The following is a 20,066-nucleotide window of genomic DNA, read 5'->3' as shown; positions in this document are numbered from 1 at the left end:
AGTTGCTCGCAGCACAGCCTTCTAACCGCCGTGGTCATTCAATACAAACCCATTTATTTCCCTAGGCAGCAAAAATCAAACAGTTCAGACCGTACTTAAGCTGAATGTTTTTCGACTTAGCTGTTTGGGTGGAAATGCTATGTATTCTGTGTTTGCTCTGGCTCCTTTTTATAAACACACACCTTTGCATGTGTTTGGGAATAGGGGCTGCTGTTGTCCCAGTTACCTGGTTTCATGAAAGAGCAGAACCATTTCTTATACAGAGCAACTGTTTCTTGAATGATAGGCAGTGATTGTGTCCAGCAATATTCATTAATTCAGTGCAGGACTAAATTTGACCATAACCGTAAGCAGACAAAATGTATGCATGATTAAACCAGTAACATTTAGTTTTTGGAGGGATGTCTGCACATTTTTAATGAAGTTGGATGCCTATCATAACATGCTGAGCACCTTGAAATCTTACTGTCTTAAGCGCGCCCTGCACTTCTCAAGGTATATTCAGCATGATTTAAGAAGGTAGCATTCAAGTGATCCATTGCAGGTTTGCAGTTGGAAAAAAGTAAAATGGGAGATAAAATTTTGGCTCTTACTTTTTGTCATAATAACAAGCTTTCTGTACTGACAGCATAACCTCTTTTAATCTTCCTTCTGAATATATCCAGTCTTAACTTAGAATATAAAACTTGTCCTTGGATTTGACTGAAACCATCAGACATGACACAGAATCATGACTGAAATACACACCCTAAATCTGATCTCACTTAAATGAGAGCTACATGGGGAGCTGCTCAAGTACAGCAAACAGATCAAAGATGCAGATAAAATAATGTGTAGAGTGAAGAATCTCTTAGTGTGAATTAATCCTGGATGAGAGAGGCACGCTTGACAACTAGATATAAAAGGCAAATTACTTATTATTTTGAAAGTACTAAAAGGTATTCTGGTTAGCTGACATACAAATGAAAGGAATCCTGGTAATGCAGTTATTACATATACATGGATGAACCAATTAGTCTTCAGGAACCCACTATGAGTTTAACATTAATTTTGCACAGTGATAACGTATGCAATCTTCTGTTCTCTCATTTGCTAAATCCTTTGCTGTGTTTCCACAGAGCCCGCTGCTACTTAGCGGAGAATGACTTATCCTAAATGTGTGAACTTCAATAATGTCGTCTGAGTGTGCATCTGGACAGGGGCCGGAGGGAACAGCCCAGCCTCTGCAGCAACGGGAGCACACGAAGGCTGCTCTTCTGTTACTCAGGAGGCTCCACACATCTGAAGTCACTGAAGAAACAGGACCTCAGAGGACACTCCCTGATGGAGAGGACTCTGCCCTGACACTTTGATGCAACTTAGCACGTGAAGATAACAGCATGGGGTGAAGGCCCAGAAATGCGCAGATGATGTGCTCAAAACATGTGGCCCCTAAGCATGGTTTGTACTCCTGAACTCACCTGCCATTTCCACCTGCAGGTACGTTTAAAAAAATTGCCTGGTGTGAAGCAGCCCACAGTGCATCACGCTGACTGGTACAGACCAGTCCCTTTGTTGCTTCTTTACATCATAACTCTGCCTACCTTCTCACCCTGCCTTTTCACTCCAAATGCCTTGGACTAGGGAACTTCTTGCATGTCTGAAAAGTGCCACACTCGTGCACTCCTTCTACAGACAAACGGCTAAGGAAGTCAAAATGGTGAGAGTTCAAAATCCTGGGGTTTTCTCCACCTTGGGTTGTCTCCTTCAGTATTCGCCTGCTCTCAAGTAAGACTGTCCAGGCAAGCATTCTCCATGGCAAAGGCTAGAAAGGGCAGATAAAAACTTATGTTCTTCTCTGCCATGGCCCCTATGGGCTAGGGATGGAGAACTGAGTGTTCCTTTATGTGGTCAAGACCTGTCCCAAGGGCTGTTTCCCAGCCATGGTGGCTACTGTAGCACAGTGGCTGGGATCCTCCTTGACTTCAGTCTCCAAGCAGACCTTTGATTTTGTGGGATGCCATGGAATTTGAGACAGGTTGAAATACAGATGTACGCCCTGCTTCTGGAGGGATTCGAAACTTTTCACCGTATGATTTCACTGCAGCACAACTGGCTGTGTGCTGTCTGCCATGCCTTCCTCCTTGCTGCATCACCAAAGCCACTTCTTAAAAGTTATACTCACATACTGCCAGAAAACCTGCCTTAGCATGCAAGTGTAACACTTCCAAATCCTGTCAGGATTTAGGTAATCTGAAATTTGGGTCTAAATCCATAATTTTGATTACATGGAGAGTATAAAAATACAAAAGCATGAAAGATCGAGAATGTTTATGCTTCCTTGCAGAACCATTGCACCATCACCTCTGAAGCAAGCAGTCAGTACACACTCATATTTAGAAATTTCTCAATACAGGCAATCTCATCTATGTTCAGATAAAAGAAGAGGTATCAAAATCCTACCAGTAGATTTAATTCTTTGACTGTCACCATGGAACAGTGGGCAGTTCTAAAGACAGATGCTTTTGGGACGGTTACATTCTTCATGTGAAAATCAAAGTAATTTTTCTATGCGTAGGAGCAATGGTATAGCAAAAATGTGAGTTCTTCTAAATGCTGTGCTAAGTTCTGAGTTGCAGGTGGAAGCTGGTTTTTTAACCTCTTGGCACTGCCTGCCCACAAACTATTAGAACAGAGGTACTTCTTCAACTTACTATTTTTCCAAAAGTACACAGTATTTGCAAAAATTACAACCTTTGCCTACATTTTCAGAAGACTCAAGTCACAGAACCCTGGAAACGGAAGATGACAGAAACTTATTTGGTCACGAATCTGGCCCTTGCCAAGAAAAGAGCTCTCTGCAGTTCAGTCTGGAGTGGTTTCACTTGCCTAGTTTAAGTGTGGGGGTCACTGAAGTGCTAAAAGCATTTCTTGTTTCCCAAATATAGCAGGCGGAGCACAGTGACTCTCCCATGTGTGAACACTGTGACTTACTGCGCTCCGCTAACTTTCACCTGCTGGGTGACATGAACTCCTCTGACAAGCCAGCAAATCCTGAAGCAAACAGGTCAGAATGTCATTTTAAATGGCAGGCAAACTAGCTAATTCTGTTTTTGTTCAACACTGAAGACATGGTAGAAACAACGCTAAGCACACTGCAAGCTCCAGAATTTTTGGTCTTGGGTCAGTCTATCCATATTCAGTTTCCTTTGATCTGTACGGATTTTTTTTAAGAAAGAAAAAGCCAAAATTAGTGGTTCAAGGACTGATTCTGTCTGCTCTGTCCACGTCTCAGGAAAGGGAGACAAAGATTTAACATTACGGCTACACCTAATGCCTATGCAAGATGCCTTGTGGCAAGGAAGGTGCTATCATCATCAAATAGAGCTTTCTGCTATAAAGTGCTTAAGTCTGCTGTATTTTCTTGAAGGATTAGAGATCCTCTAACAGGAATTACAAGGAAAATGTTACTTCTACTTAAGGTTTGCAGTAAGATATAATATCCTTTATTAGAACTGCTCTCAGATTTTTACACCACTGAAGGAAATATGGCTTTTGCTCTACTAATATTGCTTTACTCATATCCTTGTATCATCAAAGCTACTTGATCATTTCTACTATACTTGTGTTATGACCACTTTCTTCTCTGCCCCACCTCTTTCTTTCAAGGAGGGGTACCAATTCTTATCTTTCTCTGTTTGCAACTAGCAGGAAAAAATGTAGGATACTGGAAGAGAAGTCCAGATATTTTGCATTGTAGCTTCCTTTCTAGCATTACCCAGCCATGAAAGAGTCTGATGTCTCTGCTTTTTGCACTGGAAACACGATGAAGCAGCATGTGTTTTGTACCAGCTTTTTCTGATGTTATAAGATGAAAAATGACTATAAAGAGGATTTTTTTTTCTTTTTTCAGATAGAGGCCTCCAGACAGTTTAGCACCTCCTTCACAAGATGACACAGAAGATTACAAGTTAGAGCATTATATGATAAATTGAGAAAGCTGCAACACTTTGGTAGCAATGTGGAGGGCAGGGTCAGGCCGCACAGGAAAAATTTTTCCTGGGGATGTCTTTAGGTATGAGTAGAGACGGATCAAAAAGAAGCTACGTGTGGGATGTGAGGCGGGGATGAAGGAGGGCACGCCCCATCCAGAGCTATGACTGAAGGTTGACTTCTGAGCTGGTTGGTGCATCACATGCGGAGCTGTGCCCTGGCCTATCCTGGGCTGCGACACCCTTGGTGTGACAGCCTGGACCATGGGGATGCCTGTGTACCCCATCTGAGTCGCAGCCCAAAGCTGTGAGGAGTGCAAACCTTTCGACAGGTGTTGTTTTTACCCTGAGGTTGCATCTAGGATGGCTTCCAAGGCAGCAGGCCATACTGAAAACACAGGCAGCATTAGATCTAAAGGACTAACAGCATCTAAAATACGTAACAAGTAAAAACCGTATAATTTAATGACAAGCAAAATATTTTTCCAGTTTTGTGATGTGTTTTGTCTTTTTAATTTTTTTTTCCACTTAAAAAAATAAACTGTTCTGATTTAAATGCTCCAGATGTTATGAGGTAGACCCTATTTCTAGTATCTGTGAAAGTTTATAGCTTCTACTAACTTCTGATAGGTTTTGTACTAGTATTGTTAAAGACATTTAGACTTTGAATTAATGAGGCTTTAAAGCACAGGCATAAGTTCTATTGAAATTAAGAGGCAACTTCGGCTTGTCTTCATATAATTTGCTGAATTAATTGCCTTAGTTATTGACAAGGGAAGTAGCAAAACAAACAAAAGCTGTGGTTAAAGATTCACACATACGTAATAGATTTCAAATATGTGTTGCATTACCAATGTAAAACAATGGTGTTTGTAAAACAATGACGTTTTGCATAAAGAATACATTACCAACTCAACAAATTAATTATCATGAACAAGGAATTGTTATGTCTATTGAGCTGTTTCAAGGGAACGTGCACTGTTCTGTGCTTGCCAGTATCCAAAACCTTTAAATGCTTCTCTTTTCCACAACAACTAATCCTGGAATGACTCAACCAGACATTGCTAACATGTGCAGGCATGGACCCACTCCATCTTCCTGCTGTCTGGATGCCTCACTGTTTTGCAGCAAGTGATTCCTGCACACTCCTGTGATTTATATTTCTACTGCTTTACATTTCTGATTAGTTTTTGGTTTTATTTGCCAGGTGACTATGACATGTATCCAATGGGGAGGACTAGCCCATGGTGAAATAAAAAAGAGATGTTTGGAGACCTTACTCTGCACAGTCCTGCGATTCAGGACTGTATTCCCAGCTCTTAATGTTACAAAAATGTACTCTCTGCCCATAAAACTATATGGGATGTCCATTTAATGTTGTGAAAAGAAGAACACTTACCTTTATCAAAAATTTCTTTCAGCACTCCTCGTTTTATAAGCTCCTCTCTGCTTTGCCTCATTGATATTTTTCTTTCCAAAGCTGTAAGCAAAGAAGGAGGGTCAATATAAATAGAAAGGAAGGGAAATGATTGTTTTAAAAGGCTCTATCCCTTTTAAGGCATTTTAAAAATGCTTTTTCTCCTCTTCAAGTCAGCAGCAAATTAGCATCTCAAAATAAAGGCCTCTAGCAGTCCAGAGAATCTGCCCACTGCTGTAGCGCAGCTGTTATTGACAGAGGGGGCTACAGACTGACCGACTGGAGGGCATGCCTGCACTCCCACTGCTTAATTTTGACACATGGCCGAAGCATTGCTGTGGAGAAATTAGAGACAGCAAAGGGAGAAAAAGGCAATTAGTGCAAAAGCCGGAGACGGAAAGGTAAGAAAGGAGGCAACGCGAAGGATCACACCAATGAAAGATGTGGCCATGGACTGTCCTCAGGCCATGGAAGAGGACTTGGCACCTCTGCTGCCCTGAAAGCCAAGGCTTGTTTCCCACTAACTCCACTGACAGCAGAGCAAGGTGTTTGGGACAGTTGAAAAAAAAAAAAGAAGAGAGCTGTTTAATGGAGCCTTCTCCTCCCTGGAAGGTTTTTTTCTCAAAAAAAGTGTAAATGATGGGAACTCTATGAGAGCTACTGCAATCTACACCAGGTCTGAACCGCTCGAGTCCTGTATTGCCTGCTTGGAGACCGTGGTCACGGAGGAGGCACGATGACAGATAGAAATTCCATGTTTGTTCAGTTAAGCAGTAATTAAAACAATGTCCAATTAACTAAAACACCACAAAGGACTTGCATCCAGGCAAAGAGCTGAAAGCCAGCAAGCAAGGGGCAAGTGATGTGCAGGAGTGGCTGTGACTGCGTGCGCTCAGCGAGAAACAAGCCTGTGCCTGCCAAAAAGGCACCGTCAAGGGCGAATGGCTTCTGCCATATGCTCCCCTATCAGACCCGGCACAGATGCACACACACACACGCACAGATGAACTGGGACTCAGCATCTCCAGTTTGCCCAAGGCAGATTTAAAGCAAAAGAGGCTCTGAAACCTCCTCTCCATCCTCGAAAACATGTAACCTTTCCTGGCACTGCTGCATGTTGGCACTTCCCGCAGGGGTACAGTATACCTGGTGAATTAGCTCTGCTTATACTGACACACTGCACTCATTGCAACTTATCTGCTGTCAGACACACACAGCTTAGCATGAACAAGGCCAGATCTGCTTCATTCTTTTCCACAGGATAAATTTAGGTTTCCCCATTTTTAAAATCAGTTTCAAACATGTATTCTTCAGGACGAAGACAACCAGTAGGTACAGTCACTAGCTTATAAAAATCCTGGTCTCCCCTTAACATACCCTCTGAATTTCAGCATCAATCAGAATTAATAGCAGGTCCCTTTGCTGACGCACAAGACCCCACGCCCATTAGCCAGCCAAACAGACAGTTTTATTTTTGAGGCTGTTAACGTAACAACGACAGCATTTTCCAGAGTGCCTTAGCCCTGTGTGAAGAAGGGCTCTAGGCACCTCACTGACTTTCAATGAAACTATGATTTCTAAGTTTCTAACATGCTTTTGAAAAGAAATACACAACAATCAGACTGCGGAGTCACGTTGCAGACCGCCCCCCAACCTGTTTCTTCCCTGCAGTGAAGGGGCCTTGTTCTGGTATGGTATTTAAAGCTTTCTTCCCATCCTCTGTAAGAACAGCTGCCCTCAGCCCCTCCAAAAAAAAAAGCCAAAAAACTCCTGAGCTTTCTCCTACCAAAGAAATTGTTAAAACACTGACTGACCTTAAAGAGCAATTTGGGAGCACCTAGCACCTTTTCCAGTAGGTCTGGGAAAGTGTAATTCTATGTTGGTGTAAGCAGAAACAGCACCCAGTCTGTCCCAGCTTCTTCTTCAGTGGGAAATCAAACTGGGTGAAACAGCAGCAAAGCAGCAGTTTCTGCATACAGACAGCAGCACTGCTCACAAAACAAAGTCATGGGCAAATACTGCTATTTCTGTACTTCACCTTAAATAGCTAAGTAAGACATCCACATTTTAAATACAAATTCACTTGGCACCCACCCCAGTCCGCTGTCTCACCCTCCCACCTATGCACCAGCTGGCTACGCAAGGTAGCAGCACTGCTGCTGACTTCAGGGCTAGGAAGTCCCATCACATTATGAAAGCAGTGGCAAGAAACACGGTCATTTTTTAGATTGGAGTTAAGCCTTTTGTGGGACCGACTACCACAGAGGGCTAGCAGAGCAGGCAGGACTAGATGATTTTTCAATATCCCTTCCAAGCCAAACTATTCTGTGATTCTATGAACTATTCTATGATTCTACGACATTCTGAACAAGTGCAGCAGTGCCTTTCCCAAAACAATCGCTGGGCAAGACACTCAAGTAAGTATTGACCAAGACTTCCCAAAATGATGCACTATTTTTACAATCTAGCAGAATTTTGAAGACGATAGAATATGTTTTTGGAAGACACATGGTTTTCAGATACTCCCTTTCAGTTGTAATCTGCTTCTGCTCAAGAATGAAGAAAACAAAACAAAAGCAAAAACCAACCAACCAACCAAAATCAAAACAACAAAACAAAACCAACAGCCCTTCAGTTTGAAGCTCAGACTAAAACAGTTTCTTCAGTCTCCAAATCCTTTCTAAGTAGGTACAGAACTTAAAGTATTAATTATTTTCCTGCTAAGCCAGTTTAATTAATAAGATATTTAGAGGAAGGGCATGCTGGGCTAAGAGCAGCACTGACTGATAATAACAGATGTTATAATGAAACTATGGAACATGCTGCCTTCCTTTAATACAAATCTTCCTCCCAAACAAGTCTTGTACATTTAAGTGCATAAACGCTATGCTACTGCTGGATCAGGTGGAGAAAAAAAAATCATAAGCACTTAGATGCAGAACTCATTAGGATCTAACAGTCTGAACAATTAAATGTTTCACTCAGTCTGATTTCTCTGGCAAAGATTGCTTGTTCTTTTAGGAAGGATTTTCTTTTCAAGCAGAAAGCTGATACAGAATAAATTCATTCACTCTCCACTGAGAAGAGATCCATTCACAGCAGAGGATAAATAAAAACCTCAGAATTAATCCTTGATTCATGAGAACCTTGTAAATTCTGTGATGGGGAAGAATTTAATATAGTTAAAATTTAACAGAAGATGTATTACTTCATTGATGATTTTCCTTGGTGATTAACCTCATTTTGTCCATTTGTACCATCTCCCAGAAGATTAGAAGTAAGCATTAAGCCCTTTATATGGGTTCTACTTATGTCAGAAACTGGTTTTCTTAATAAATTCATCCATTCTCCAAGAAACTTTCAGTTACTAGTTCACGGAAATGAGCATATGTGTGTCTTACGGTATAGGCATGCAGATCTTGCCAGTGTGCTCTGCCGTATGCTGTTTCTTTTAAGCTCTGATGAGGAAACAGTGGGAAATATTTTTTTATTAATGTTTCTGAGCTGGTGTTTTTGAATTCGTCCCCCAGGAGCAGCACCCCTTCGCTGTTCAAGCAGAGTTTTTCTCTGTGGCAGACCCATTAAGGTCAGCAAAGCGCTGGCAGTGTCAGGAGGATTTCCTGCCCCTCTGTTCTGGAAATAAAGTATGGTTTTGTCTTTATTTCTTTAATAAGACGTTGCACCCTGCAATGGCAGCGATTGTGGGCTGCTCCTCCAGCTGAGAAGGTGAAGCTCGCCGCTGCCTCCGTGCCAAGTGCTTCTGCTGCTCCATTAACCAGGCAAAGAGGCGCTTGTGTAGTAGGATATGTAACCTTTCTGTCCCGCTCATCCTCCCCTTCAAGATCAAAACCATCTCAGATGAACTATTCCAACCTGCATCTATATGAGAACAAACCATCCTTTGCATAACTTGTTGTGTCGCTGCTTAAACCAGGGTGCAGACTAAATAAACAAGTTCTGCCCTTTCTTCTCATCTGACAAACAAAACTAAAGCCCAGTCTGTGCCAGCCCATTGAATCTTAACCTCGCTTTTTTTCTGAGGTTGCCCTTGGCCTTTGTCTTAAGAAGCACAGGGGTTGCTTTGCATGATTTCTTCCTGTCAAAGGCCACTAGAATTTTCATGATGATTTTAGGAAGCAAAGGTCGTTATAGGAATGGAGCTTCCTGGTACCTCAATTATATTTGGATTCAATAGGCAGATATTTGCTTTGCTAATAATTCAGATCTGAATAATTAAAAGTCAATTGCTTAGCACAGTGTTAAGATAAACAACCATCAGTATTTCCTTTAGACTTGTAAGGAAGGAGAGATTTTCAGATGCGATTGATTATGTAACAAAACATGTTACATCATCTTTAAATTCTTCGAACTATGTAGCCTTTCTTGATAATCAAACAAAGCAGGATTCATCTGATACTAATTTCTACGGTGTGGGCTTCTGCTTCTGAGTTGGCCTTCTTACATGTTAAGAACAAGCCTCGGGTGTGATTGACCTCAGCCTAATGTAAACATCTACAAGAGGCTGAACTGCACCTCGGAAATGCCTGTCGGTCATTACCAACCATAAAAGAAGCCAAGGGTGAGTCGCTGAGATAAAGATGCATAACATTAGAGCTGAGTCTACTCCTGAAAACTGACTGCAGAGGGTAGTTTTAAGAAAATAAATGCTGCTGTAGATGGAAGTCTCAGATGGAGCAGAGGAAAACACAGGTATGTCAGATCACACAGAGCTCCATTAGTTTTGGGATTGTTTCAATAGCTGCGGCATGACACCCAGTGTTGCTGCTGTGAGCTTGGGGCTTGACCAATGCCAAAACATAGCTTGGTTGAAATAACTGTTTTGCTTTGTTCAGTGCTAAATACGAATTTTGCTTGGCTTCAAACACTCATAAGTTGAAGCCTGAGGGAAGCAAAAATTTTCCCACGTTTCTCAATCTTTGAGATTTAAAGTTCCTTACAGAAATTTTGTGTCTCTCTAATCTCAGCCTCTGTTTTCCTGTGACAGTACCAGCCGCAAAAGCTAACTCAGACAGAAAACTATACGGAAAGGATTAGAAGCCCCTTTTCGTTTCTGATGTCCACCCATGACATTTCTTGTTCTAGCTGTAGCCTAGCACTCCTGTTCTATCAGATTACAAAATAAGTGAACATCAGTGGAGAAAGGACGTATGGGCATTAAAAGTTAAGCGTGATCTAAAAAAAAAAAAAGTTGCAGATACCTCTGCAAATCAGATATCGCTACAGTACTTGACAAAAGAAAAATCCCCTTCAGTATGTGAATAATTTAGAAAACTTCTGTGGCATGTGCTGTAAGACAACCTAATAAAACAGCTGCAAAACCTGCATTGATGCCACACTGAAGGAGTAACTAAAAACACTCTAGAAGCAAACCAGAATCATTATTATCGTCATAGAGATGGAAAAGTGAGGTACAGACAAGTCGAAACACCTTGGCTCATCACCTGCTAGATCAGTAGCAAAGACACTTAAAATTTATTAATCTATAATTAAGACAAATATAATAATAGGAAAAAGAGGCCAAAATAAATAAAACAAACAAACACACAGCCCCAAACTCTAATTATTTTATTTCCAATCTTATAAGTACAGCTGGATATATTTCAGATAATGTCTACTTAAAACACAGAAAAGATGATACTAGAACATCTTGCTTCCACTCAAATTCAGATCACTTCAAGACACTGGTCCATCTCCAGTAAGAAGTACTGAACTAAGAGAATGGTAAATCTTCATTTGTGACAGGCAAGCCTTTGAAATCACACAGTAAAAACATAAATACTCCTCTGAGAATGCAGGATCAAACCTAAAGACCATAGTTACTAACCAGAAGAGTTTAAGAGGTGTAACAGTTGCCACACCTGGTAACTACAGAGAAAATTTAATTCCCACTTCCTTCCTGATGGTGAAAGAAGGCAAAACTGGGGAACAGGCTGAAATCAGCCTTAAAAAAAGCTCTAGATTCATACTGATCATTACTACATGTAATCTGCCAGAGGACAGACTCAGGAGCAGAATGGATGCAAAGTCACATCTGTAAACACAGAATTGCAGGATCTAACCAAAATACTGCAAACCACATTAAGCAAAGAAGATCATAACACAGTAACACAATTCAGAAATGCAGCATACAACCAAGAATTCAGCAAACCCAAGGTAGAGAAATAAAATCTGAACAACTCTACTATAATTAACAGAAGGAATTGAACTAAAGAAATTGGAAATCTAATCCAAGAGCAGATGGACTGTGATTTTTTTCATACAGAAGGACTGAAAAAAATCAACTGAAGAAGTTGCCTTTCTAGGGAAAGGACTAAATTTCAAGCTAGATCCAAAGAAACCCAACATAATGGATTTCATAGGCTTAGCAGAGCAAGCCTGGTAGAAGATGAATACATGAAAACAGGAGATAAAACAAGAAATCTTAAGAAATACAACAAAGGAGGTATGTGTGTTTGGAAAAAAATCTAAGAAAATGGAAGTAAAAAGAAAACGAGACCGTAGACACCCTTAAGAAAAAATGTTATCACCTTCAACTGCCCAGCTAATAAACAACAAAACAGAACTCCACTGTGACAACGAACTGTGATAGTCTATCAATAGTATTTTGGAAAGACTCACATTTTCATCCACTTTCTAGGTAATTGCTTTTCTTGCCACACTTGAGAAGTATTGTAAAGCACGCTAGGGAGAAATTCAGAAAGCTGACCAGAATATTGAAAAAATCAAGAAAAGACTTTCCTCCTGTTCTTCCCTCTGAACTGCAGCACAACATTTTCATTAAGTCCTAGGTAATACTAGGTCAAGAACCGGAAAGTACTACTTTCCACAACTCCAGCAGAAATGAAGCTCTGTAGCTTAATTAAAGAAATTTGCAACAAGGTAACATAGCATGTCTTAGAGTAGACCTGCTCTGCAATCACAGTGTGATTGCAGCAGAGAAAGCCATACCCTGGGCATTTTGAATATATATAATTTAGGCATCAAAAACAGTAATGAGGGGGCGGTACTGACTTAGTTGAAGGCTTTCATCTGAGTAAGAAACCTGGCAGGCTTGAACAGCCCATGCTGAAATCCATACTGCTACCCGCACCCTAAGTAGCTAGATTAAAGATAAATTGAGCATAGTTATTACCACCACAGCTCTTATTGCAATGAAGCTATGTCCTAAGTGCCAGCAGTCAGGAGCTGATAGGAGATCCATCCATGTTTTCAGATGGACCACTAGCAGGCGAAATCATGGTTTCTCGTACAGGCTTCTGCATTATAACATGCAGAAGTTGTAACATCAAAGAAAGAGTAGGAATAGGGGTTCTACTCATCAAGTCTTTGCAATCTGACAAGGCGAGTGGTGCCATCTGAAAGAAATATGTAGGAACATTAGCAGCAGCTGTACATCCCAAAGAACAGTTGCTTTTTATTAAGTGACTCAACCTGCGGTCTCAGATTTCTATATGTAGAACAAACAAAAACTATGTTAAAAGCAAATTAGTGAAGAGCTGGGTGAGATATCTGGAGTTTGCTTCCCTTACCCTGAGAACATGGTACCCACACAGACGATACTGCAGTAGGGATCTGCCGTGTCATTGGTAATGGCAGAGATGTCTGTTTGCAATGTTGGGCTACATAATAGTTCAAGAGACCTTCCTCAAAGCAAACCCCAAAGCACCCGTATGGTGGGCATCGCTAGAATAAGATAATGACTCCTGTGACCCTCTGCAGCTGAAGAGAATTCTCTCCCGAACACAGTTTACACGTAGGATATAAATAACCAGGCAAGCTGCTGCTTTTGGATTTGCTCCTCATCAGACAACACATCCAGATGGCAAAATACTGAGTGCGGTTTAGAGAAACAAGTCTAGCAGATGTCAGGAAACTGGATTCTCCAGTTTAACTTTTAGAAAGTGGAGGAATCAGTTTTCCTGGGACAGAGAAATCAGGGGGAAATACCACAACAAAACATAGTTGTGTACCTGTGTCCACACATACACCTACTGAAAATAAACGTTACAAACCACAGCTTGCAACTAAGAAATACCTACTTAAATCCAAAGTTGGCTCAGCACCTTTTTGAGAGAGAAGCTATTAAGATTTCAAATATTCGTTGGAAACCGTCTCTACTTTTGTACATCCGGGAAACCTCAACTTAGCACACAGAAATTAAAAACGCATTTATTATTAGCATGAACTGGCATCAACCCTTCAACACAGACCTCTGTTAAGAGCCAAACAGGAAATCATTCACTTAATACTTGATTATAGTAATGACTGAATCACAAAGCAACAAACGCTTCCTCCAAAATAAGAAGATTCCTGAATTGCAGCTGTCACATCATCCAGCAATTATTTTTGGATGATATTTCCAGCTTGTGCACCATGGCAATAGCTGGCTGGTACATAATAGACTTAATGCCGAAAAAAACCCAAAGTGCATTTAACGTCACCGTCTCATCACCCAAAATACTGCCGTCTGCTTTCTGTTTTGGAAGCTGGTAATATTTCAAGCTACAGTAAAGCCACAAATGTGAAATTTCGATATGTTTTATGCATTTTGAGTCTTGGTCTGCCTTTTTGCTTTCTTTTTTGGCTGAAAAGATAACTTTCCCAGATGGAAGAAAACTTCCCACTATGCATGGCAGTCCCCTGGAATCAGCAGACCAAAAAAGGATGAGACTGGGATCTTGGTTACAGTAACTTCCAAGTAGAATAGCTACATGAGAATTTGGAATGCACCATCCTGCCTCATAGCATGAACTGTTCCATTATTTCACTAGAAGATTTTTTTTTTAAGTTGACCATTGACAATTGGTCCTCCCCAGCAAATATGGTGGTGAAGTTATCTTAGAAAATAAGACATTTTTAACCTTAATGTTATATGCTCAGTGCTTTTTTGTGTGTAGAAACATAGTTATGATGCTTGTCTGGGACAAGGAAACAGAGTTGAAGATACCAAATACTTTTAGACAATAACAGTTTTGAACTGAAGTACTGATATGAGAAGCAAATTCAAAAAAGGATAGGTAGGAAGGACAGTGAAGAAGATGTGATATATAGCCTAGACACATTTCTTACAGTGCAATCACATTGTAAATGTAGATAATATGATATAAAATCAGAGTATAATGGCAGTCTGATATCTCAGTGTTCCACTGTAAGCATCCCTACTGTCCAGAACTTAATAAAGTTTACCTGTTAAATATGTAGAAAACCAAACAGTTCATAGATGATCTGAGATCAAAAGCAATGGTCCAGACGGATAAAGGTCATGGTAAACAAGCCATATATTTTTGCATCAGTGCTAACCCTGAAGAGCTCCAGCAGGATGACAGAGTGAAACTCTTCTTTACAAGGAACTGTGGAAGTCTCTCTGAGTGAAATGTAAATTGGTGAAATTGTAAAAGAAATCGATAAAATGAAGAGTAGTAAACTGCCAATACCAGTCAGTCTTCTTCCTAGAATTGCTCAGGGAATCATATATGAATTAGTAAGCATGGCATATAACCTAGATAAGAGAAAAGTGGGAGGTGGCAAGTAGAAGGTTAGGAATTTTAAGAGTCTGAAAGTCCCATAAGAACTACAGACCAGTATGCCCAGTTTCCATATCACCAGCCTAGGAGCAGCAATATAGAACAGAGCTAGGAATAGGAGATGTAGAACAGAATAGAGATGGGAGAAGAATCATCCTGGGTTTGAGGTGGGAAGTTCATAGAAGTCAATGAATGAAGATGCTCTGTTTCATGTAAGTGCCTTCAGAGTTCCCAAACTCCATTTTTAAGGTCACTTAAAGAATTGAAACTGCATGAGATATGAGCAAACATCCTCTAGGGGATTAATAATATTTAAAAAGCAAGGAGGAATGCCCCATACATGAAACAGGGGGCTGTGGTATGACCTGCTTTCTTCTTCGCAAAGACACATTCTAGAAAGGCTGTCAAGAGAGAGGTGACAGAAGTTACTGATTGCAGTCAAAACTAAGGCTGACTGCAAAGAGCTACAGAAGATCTTAGGATACTAAATGACGTGATTAAATTCGACATCGATAAGCGCAAAAAAGACATTTGGAAAAAGGCAGTCCTAACTATACACACTTACTAATAATAATAGCCAAAGTAGTAATTCCTACTCAGAAGAGAGCACTTGGAAACAAGGCAGAGAATTGCCTTAAAACATAATCTTAATGCTTGGGGCAGTAAAAAAGGAAACAGAAATTAGGAACTGTTAGCAAATAAATACAGCACCTTTGTGCTAGTGTACTAGTCTACAGGTAGAATCATAGGATCATTTTGGTTGGAGGAGACCCTCAGGATCATCAAGTCCATCCATAACCTAACATAACTCTAGCACTAAAGGTAATGCAAGTCTGGTTATCCATCTCCAAAAAGATATAGCAGAACTAAAAAAAGTTACGGAAAAATGGAAAAAGAATTATTAAAGGGATGTGGTATCTTGTACAAGAGGAAAGAGTAATACTGAAACTTCTTTGGTCATCTCTTCCTTTATACCAAGGTCCTGGTCCTCTCCTATTCACAAAATTCAACACTAACTGTCACCTAGGGTGTGCTCTCTATGAACTAGAAGACAGAAAATCAGGGCACAATCAGTACATGTAGTTTACATATCCTCTGGTGGGAACTGAACCAGCCAGGGCACCCTGACCTTTCAAAACATCCCCACAGCCCTTCCACTCTTCCAGACCTAGAGATGAGGGGAAACTTGTGCCAGAAGCACTTTTGCATTCTGAACGTGTGATGGGGTGGCCTTTGGCAGCAGCATGAGCTCCTGCTCTCATGCAGTGTGGTCATGACCCATTGTTCCAGGTCTGGGGCCATAACAACATAGAGAGATGTGAGTCAATCTCCATCACCTGCCCTTGGGACCACAGGCCGCACTAGAGCAAACACTGTTACCATAAACTACAAAACACAAATCTTCACCCTGAGAAACAGGCAAGTGACAGGGAATACAACACAGGTCTGTAACACCATGAATAGTCATTCACTCATTTATAAAATGCAAGGAATAAAGAGCACCCAACAAAATGATCAGGGTGCATCTGAGAAAAATGTGCTTTTATGTATGGCTTTTCTTGTTGTGGAATTAACTGCAAGAGATATCCATTAGGGCCAATTGGGTGAGGGTGTTCAAATGACACAAAGCAACGGAGGATAAATCCACACATGGCTCCTTAGTTTGGATGCAGCTTTTGACTCATGAATGTCTGAGGGCTGCAATCTGATTTGTTACATGAGACGAAAAAATACATACTTACCCTGCTTCTTGCATATGTTTTTACTAAACATAACTCTGGACTGTAAGAAAAGATACAGGGCTACATGGACTTCCATTTGATCTGCTATTTCTGTCCTTGAGTGTCTTTATCTTTAAAGGATATGTTTAATGAAACAGGAAAAAACACCCTCTACCCCATCACACAAAACTATACACTGTATTCAATTAGCTAATTGTTGGGAAATGTGCAAAGGCATCTCATTTGCCTGTGAAAGGAACCTGAATTTTATCTTCTTACCATGCATCAGGGGATTTTTCTTTTGTGATGAAATCAGACCTGTTTAGTAATTAAATTCAACGTACTGGCATCTAGAATGACAAAAATTAATTCAGGTTTCATGGCCTGTGTAGTGCTGGTTGCAAAAGTAGCTTACCAGCTACTGTGGCATACAGGTTTAGAACCCTTTTACAACACGGGCTTCACAATTTTTTCATTAATTAATTTCAGCAAAAGCTAAGATTTTTTTTTCTTTTAATTTTTTTTTCTTTCAGATCTAGGAAGTACAAAGAGAGTGTGCTGTATTTCATTTTGTACACATCTTAATTATTACTGATTGCTTTCTGACAGTGCAGCACGTGAAGTGCCAATGGAATGCAAACCTGAAATCTGAAATTCTGCCCAGTTTTGGGTAATGACCTGACTGTAGATGCTTTTAAACAAAGAAAGTAAAGTCGAGCTGTTCTGCAGATTTTGACTAATGCTTCACAAAAGAACCACAGAGAGGCTGAAAATCACTACTCCATGGACAATTACAAGCTTGATGAAATTTGACACTACCTTGAAATATTTTTCTGAAGATTATTCAAATGCTATTATGTTGTTATAAATACATTAATTAAAATATTCATGAAGTGGCTTCAAAATTCAGAGGTAAGTGAAATAAATAATACAATTACCTGAATATCCTTCTGTTCCAACTTTATCCTTGTCTTTTCTTACATGCATAAGATTTAGATGATTTATTTTTGTGAAAGTTCACTTATTTCTGTTGCATAATAGCAATAGATGTCAGTCTATTTCTGCCATCATAATTAGTTGCTGTGGAGATGGCTGACATATCATGGATTATTATAATTGCAAATGAGGAATAAGCAGCAGGAAAAGATGACATTGATAATCTGCAAATAGCGCAAGGTTCCTTGAAACTAGTTAACTACAAGATATTTGAATTCACCATAATAAAGAGCAGGCTCACAGAATGTGGGGGTGGTATACATTTCAGATGAATACACTGTGAAGAAACACGACAGTTACATGTGATGGTGTCTCAAATTTAGCTTAATGTTAAAGAAAAATTATCATACAACCCGTATCTCCTATGATTTTGTTACATATAATTTTGCTTAAGGCCTATAGAAAAGCCACTTACGCTATTCACCTTTATTACTATGAGGTAAAAAAACACAGCAGCAGTACATAAAATCAGTAGGTGTTATCCTGAAACAATATTCTTTGGCAGATAAATGAAGGAGAAACAGGTGTTCAAGTACCTGCATGAAAAGTGGCTAGAATTATTCCCTTGACATAGTTCTTTAAAAGGCAGGAATCAATCTGTATCTTTCACAGAAGACTAACGAACCTCTTGGAGGGAGGAAGGACTAAGTAGACAAAAATAAAATTAGTGCTATACTACTTTACAACAGAACTCCTTTGCATTATGCCATAATCTGCTGTAGGGCTGGCTGGCACTCCAGTCCGCAACTCAATGGTGCAACGAGAGCTGCAGAACTGGTTGTGTGTGATGCTGCTGCCTTCACACAGCCACTGTGTGCTTCCAAAATGACAGCATCATTAAATCTTTATTAAATCTTTGCCTTTGCTGCCTCAGTAGGACAAAGCAATTGTCCTGCTTAAAAAAAATATATTCCCCAAATTGTGTTTTTATGAAGAAACAAACTTTGTAAACCTTGGCTGAGCTAAATACTGAGGTAAATATCCCTTATATTTTGCTGTTTACAGCTAAGTTGTTGCATTCTGAAACATGAAGGGAAAGTGAGAAGCTGTTGTTTGTAAAACAAGATTTCTTCCCCTCTCTGAGCATGGCTGAGTGACTGATATCAGTATCATGTTCCCTAGATTTCCATGCTATTATTTGGAGAGCTTTTCAAACACCAAACAGGTACCCTGGCATCTTATTAAGGCGATAATTTGGGTGGGCTGACCTGTGCAGGGCAGAGCCTCAGACTATCCATGGAGTTATACTGATTGAGCAAGCAAACACAGAGGTTTCAGTATGAACAAACCTTCTGAGTTTGAAGATACTGGAACAGGAAGATCTCTTGTTTCTGTGAATATGAACTAGTGCACCCCATTCCGACACTCAGCAAGGAGCTTGCATCAGCCACTTAACAAGACAAAACCCAAAATATGCTTACCCACTGTCTTACCCATTTATTGTACCTTTTCAAGTCACTGTTGCTGATGTGGTAGCCTGATAATAAGGCTAATTTAATGTGACCCCTCTTGCTTTTAAGCTGATTTGTTTGTATGTATTTAAAGGCTTTGCTCAGCAGGCAATTGAAGAAATAAATATAAACCTGAAAATGCATCTAGTTTGGAAATTTTCTTCTCTATGTTGAACAAACTAGAGACTGCACATCTCCCATCTTCTCATAAAGGCCGAGTAGGATGCACAGTGTTGACCTTGTACTTCTGCATGCTAAATAAATCCATGATGCACAGCTGCATTCTGCAGCATTATCCATCAATACAGGTCTGAGGGATGCTCTAATAACACCGAGAAAATATCAGGTTTTACTGAGAACATTTTATACCTCCAATTTCACTAAAAATTGCGGGCCTCCTACTGCTACATATCAACAGAGAACTACTAGCACAGTTCTGTGTCCAGTTTGGGACTCCCTGGCACCAGAAAGACACTGACTAACTGGAGCAAGTCCAGCAGTGTCCCACCATGACAGCTGAATATGATGTGCAAGACGGGCCCAAGGAAACTGGGTCTACTTGTCCTTGAGAAGCAAAGGCTGAGGAAGAATCTGACATCCATCTGTCACTGCCTCATGTGTGGGTTTAGCAGAGGCAGAGCCAGCCTCTTCCTCGAGCTACATGGAAAAAGGATCAGATGCAAGTTGCAACCAAGAAAATTCTGACCAGATACAAGGAAAGTAAGCACTCACGCTAAGTGTAGTCAAGTATTTGAACTGGTTTTCCAGTGTCTCCATTCTTTGTAATATTTAAAAGTCGACTGGGAAACATACAGTAACTCCAGAGATGGCCCTGCTTTCAGCAAAGGCTGGATCAGATATCCTTCAGTCTATATTAGTCCATGATTTCTATTTAGCAAAATTGAGAAGTGCTGGAGCATGCAGGGATGTGCCACACTAATTGATCATGCTGACACCACTAACTA

General features: G+C 40.3%; 1 protein-coding gene across 8 annotated transcripts in view; it reads right to left on the bottom strand.

Moving 5' to 3' along the window:
• The window catches only part of PHACTR1 (phosphatase and actin regulator 1), a 318,656-nt gene that overhangs the window by 76,044 nt on the left and 222,546 nt on the right, over window positions 1-20,066 (bottom strand). For all 8 annotated transcript variants that reach the window (XM_065832917.2, XM_071804574.1, XM_071804572.1 and 5 more), the window contains one exon: window positions 5,371-5,451. In XM_065832917.2, the coding sequence (XP_065688989.1) occupies window positions 5,371-5,451 (81 nt within the window). The remainder of the gene's footprint in view (window positions 1-5,370; window positions 5,452-20,066) is intronic.

The sequence above is a fragment of the Patagioenas fasciata genome, chromosome 2 (assembly GCF_037038585.1).
Source record: "Patagioenas fasciata isolate bPatFas1 chromosome 2, bPatFas1.hap1, whole genome shotgun sequence".
NCBI lineage: Eukaryota > Metazoa > Chordata > Aves > Columbiformes > Columbidae > Patagioenas > Patagioenas fasciata.
The sequence above is the reverse complement of the archived record's forward strand: the minus strand, read 5'-3'. Positions and strand labels throughout refer to the sequence as shown.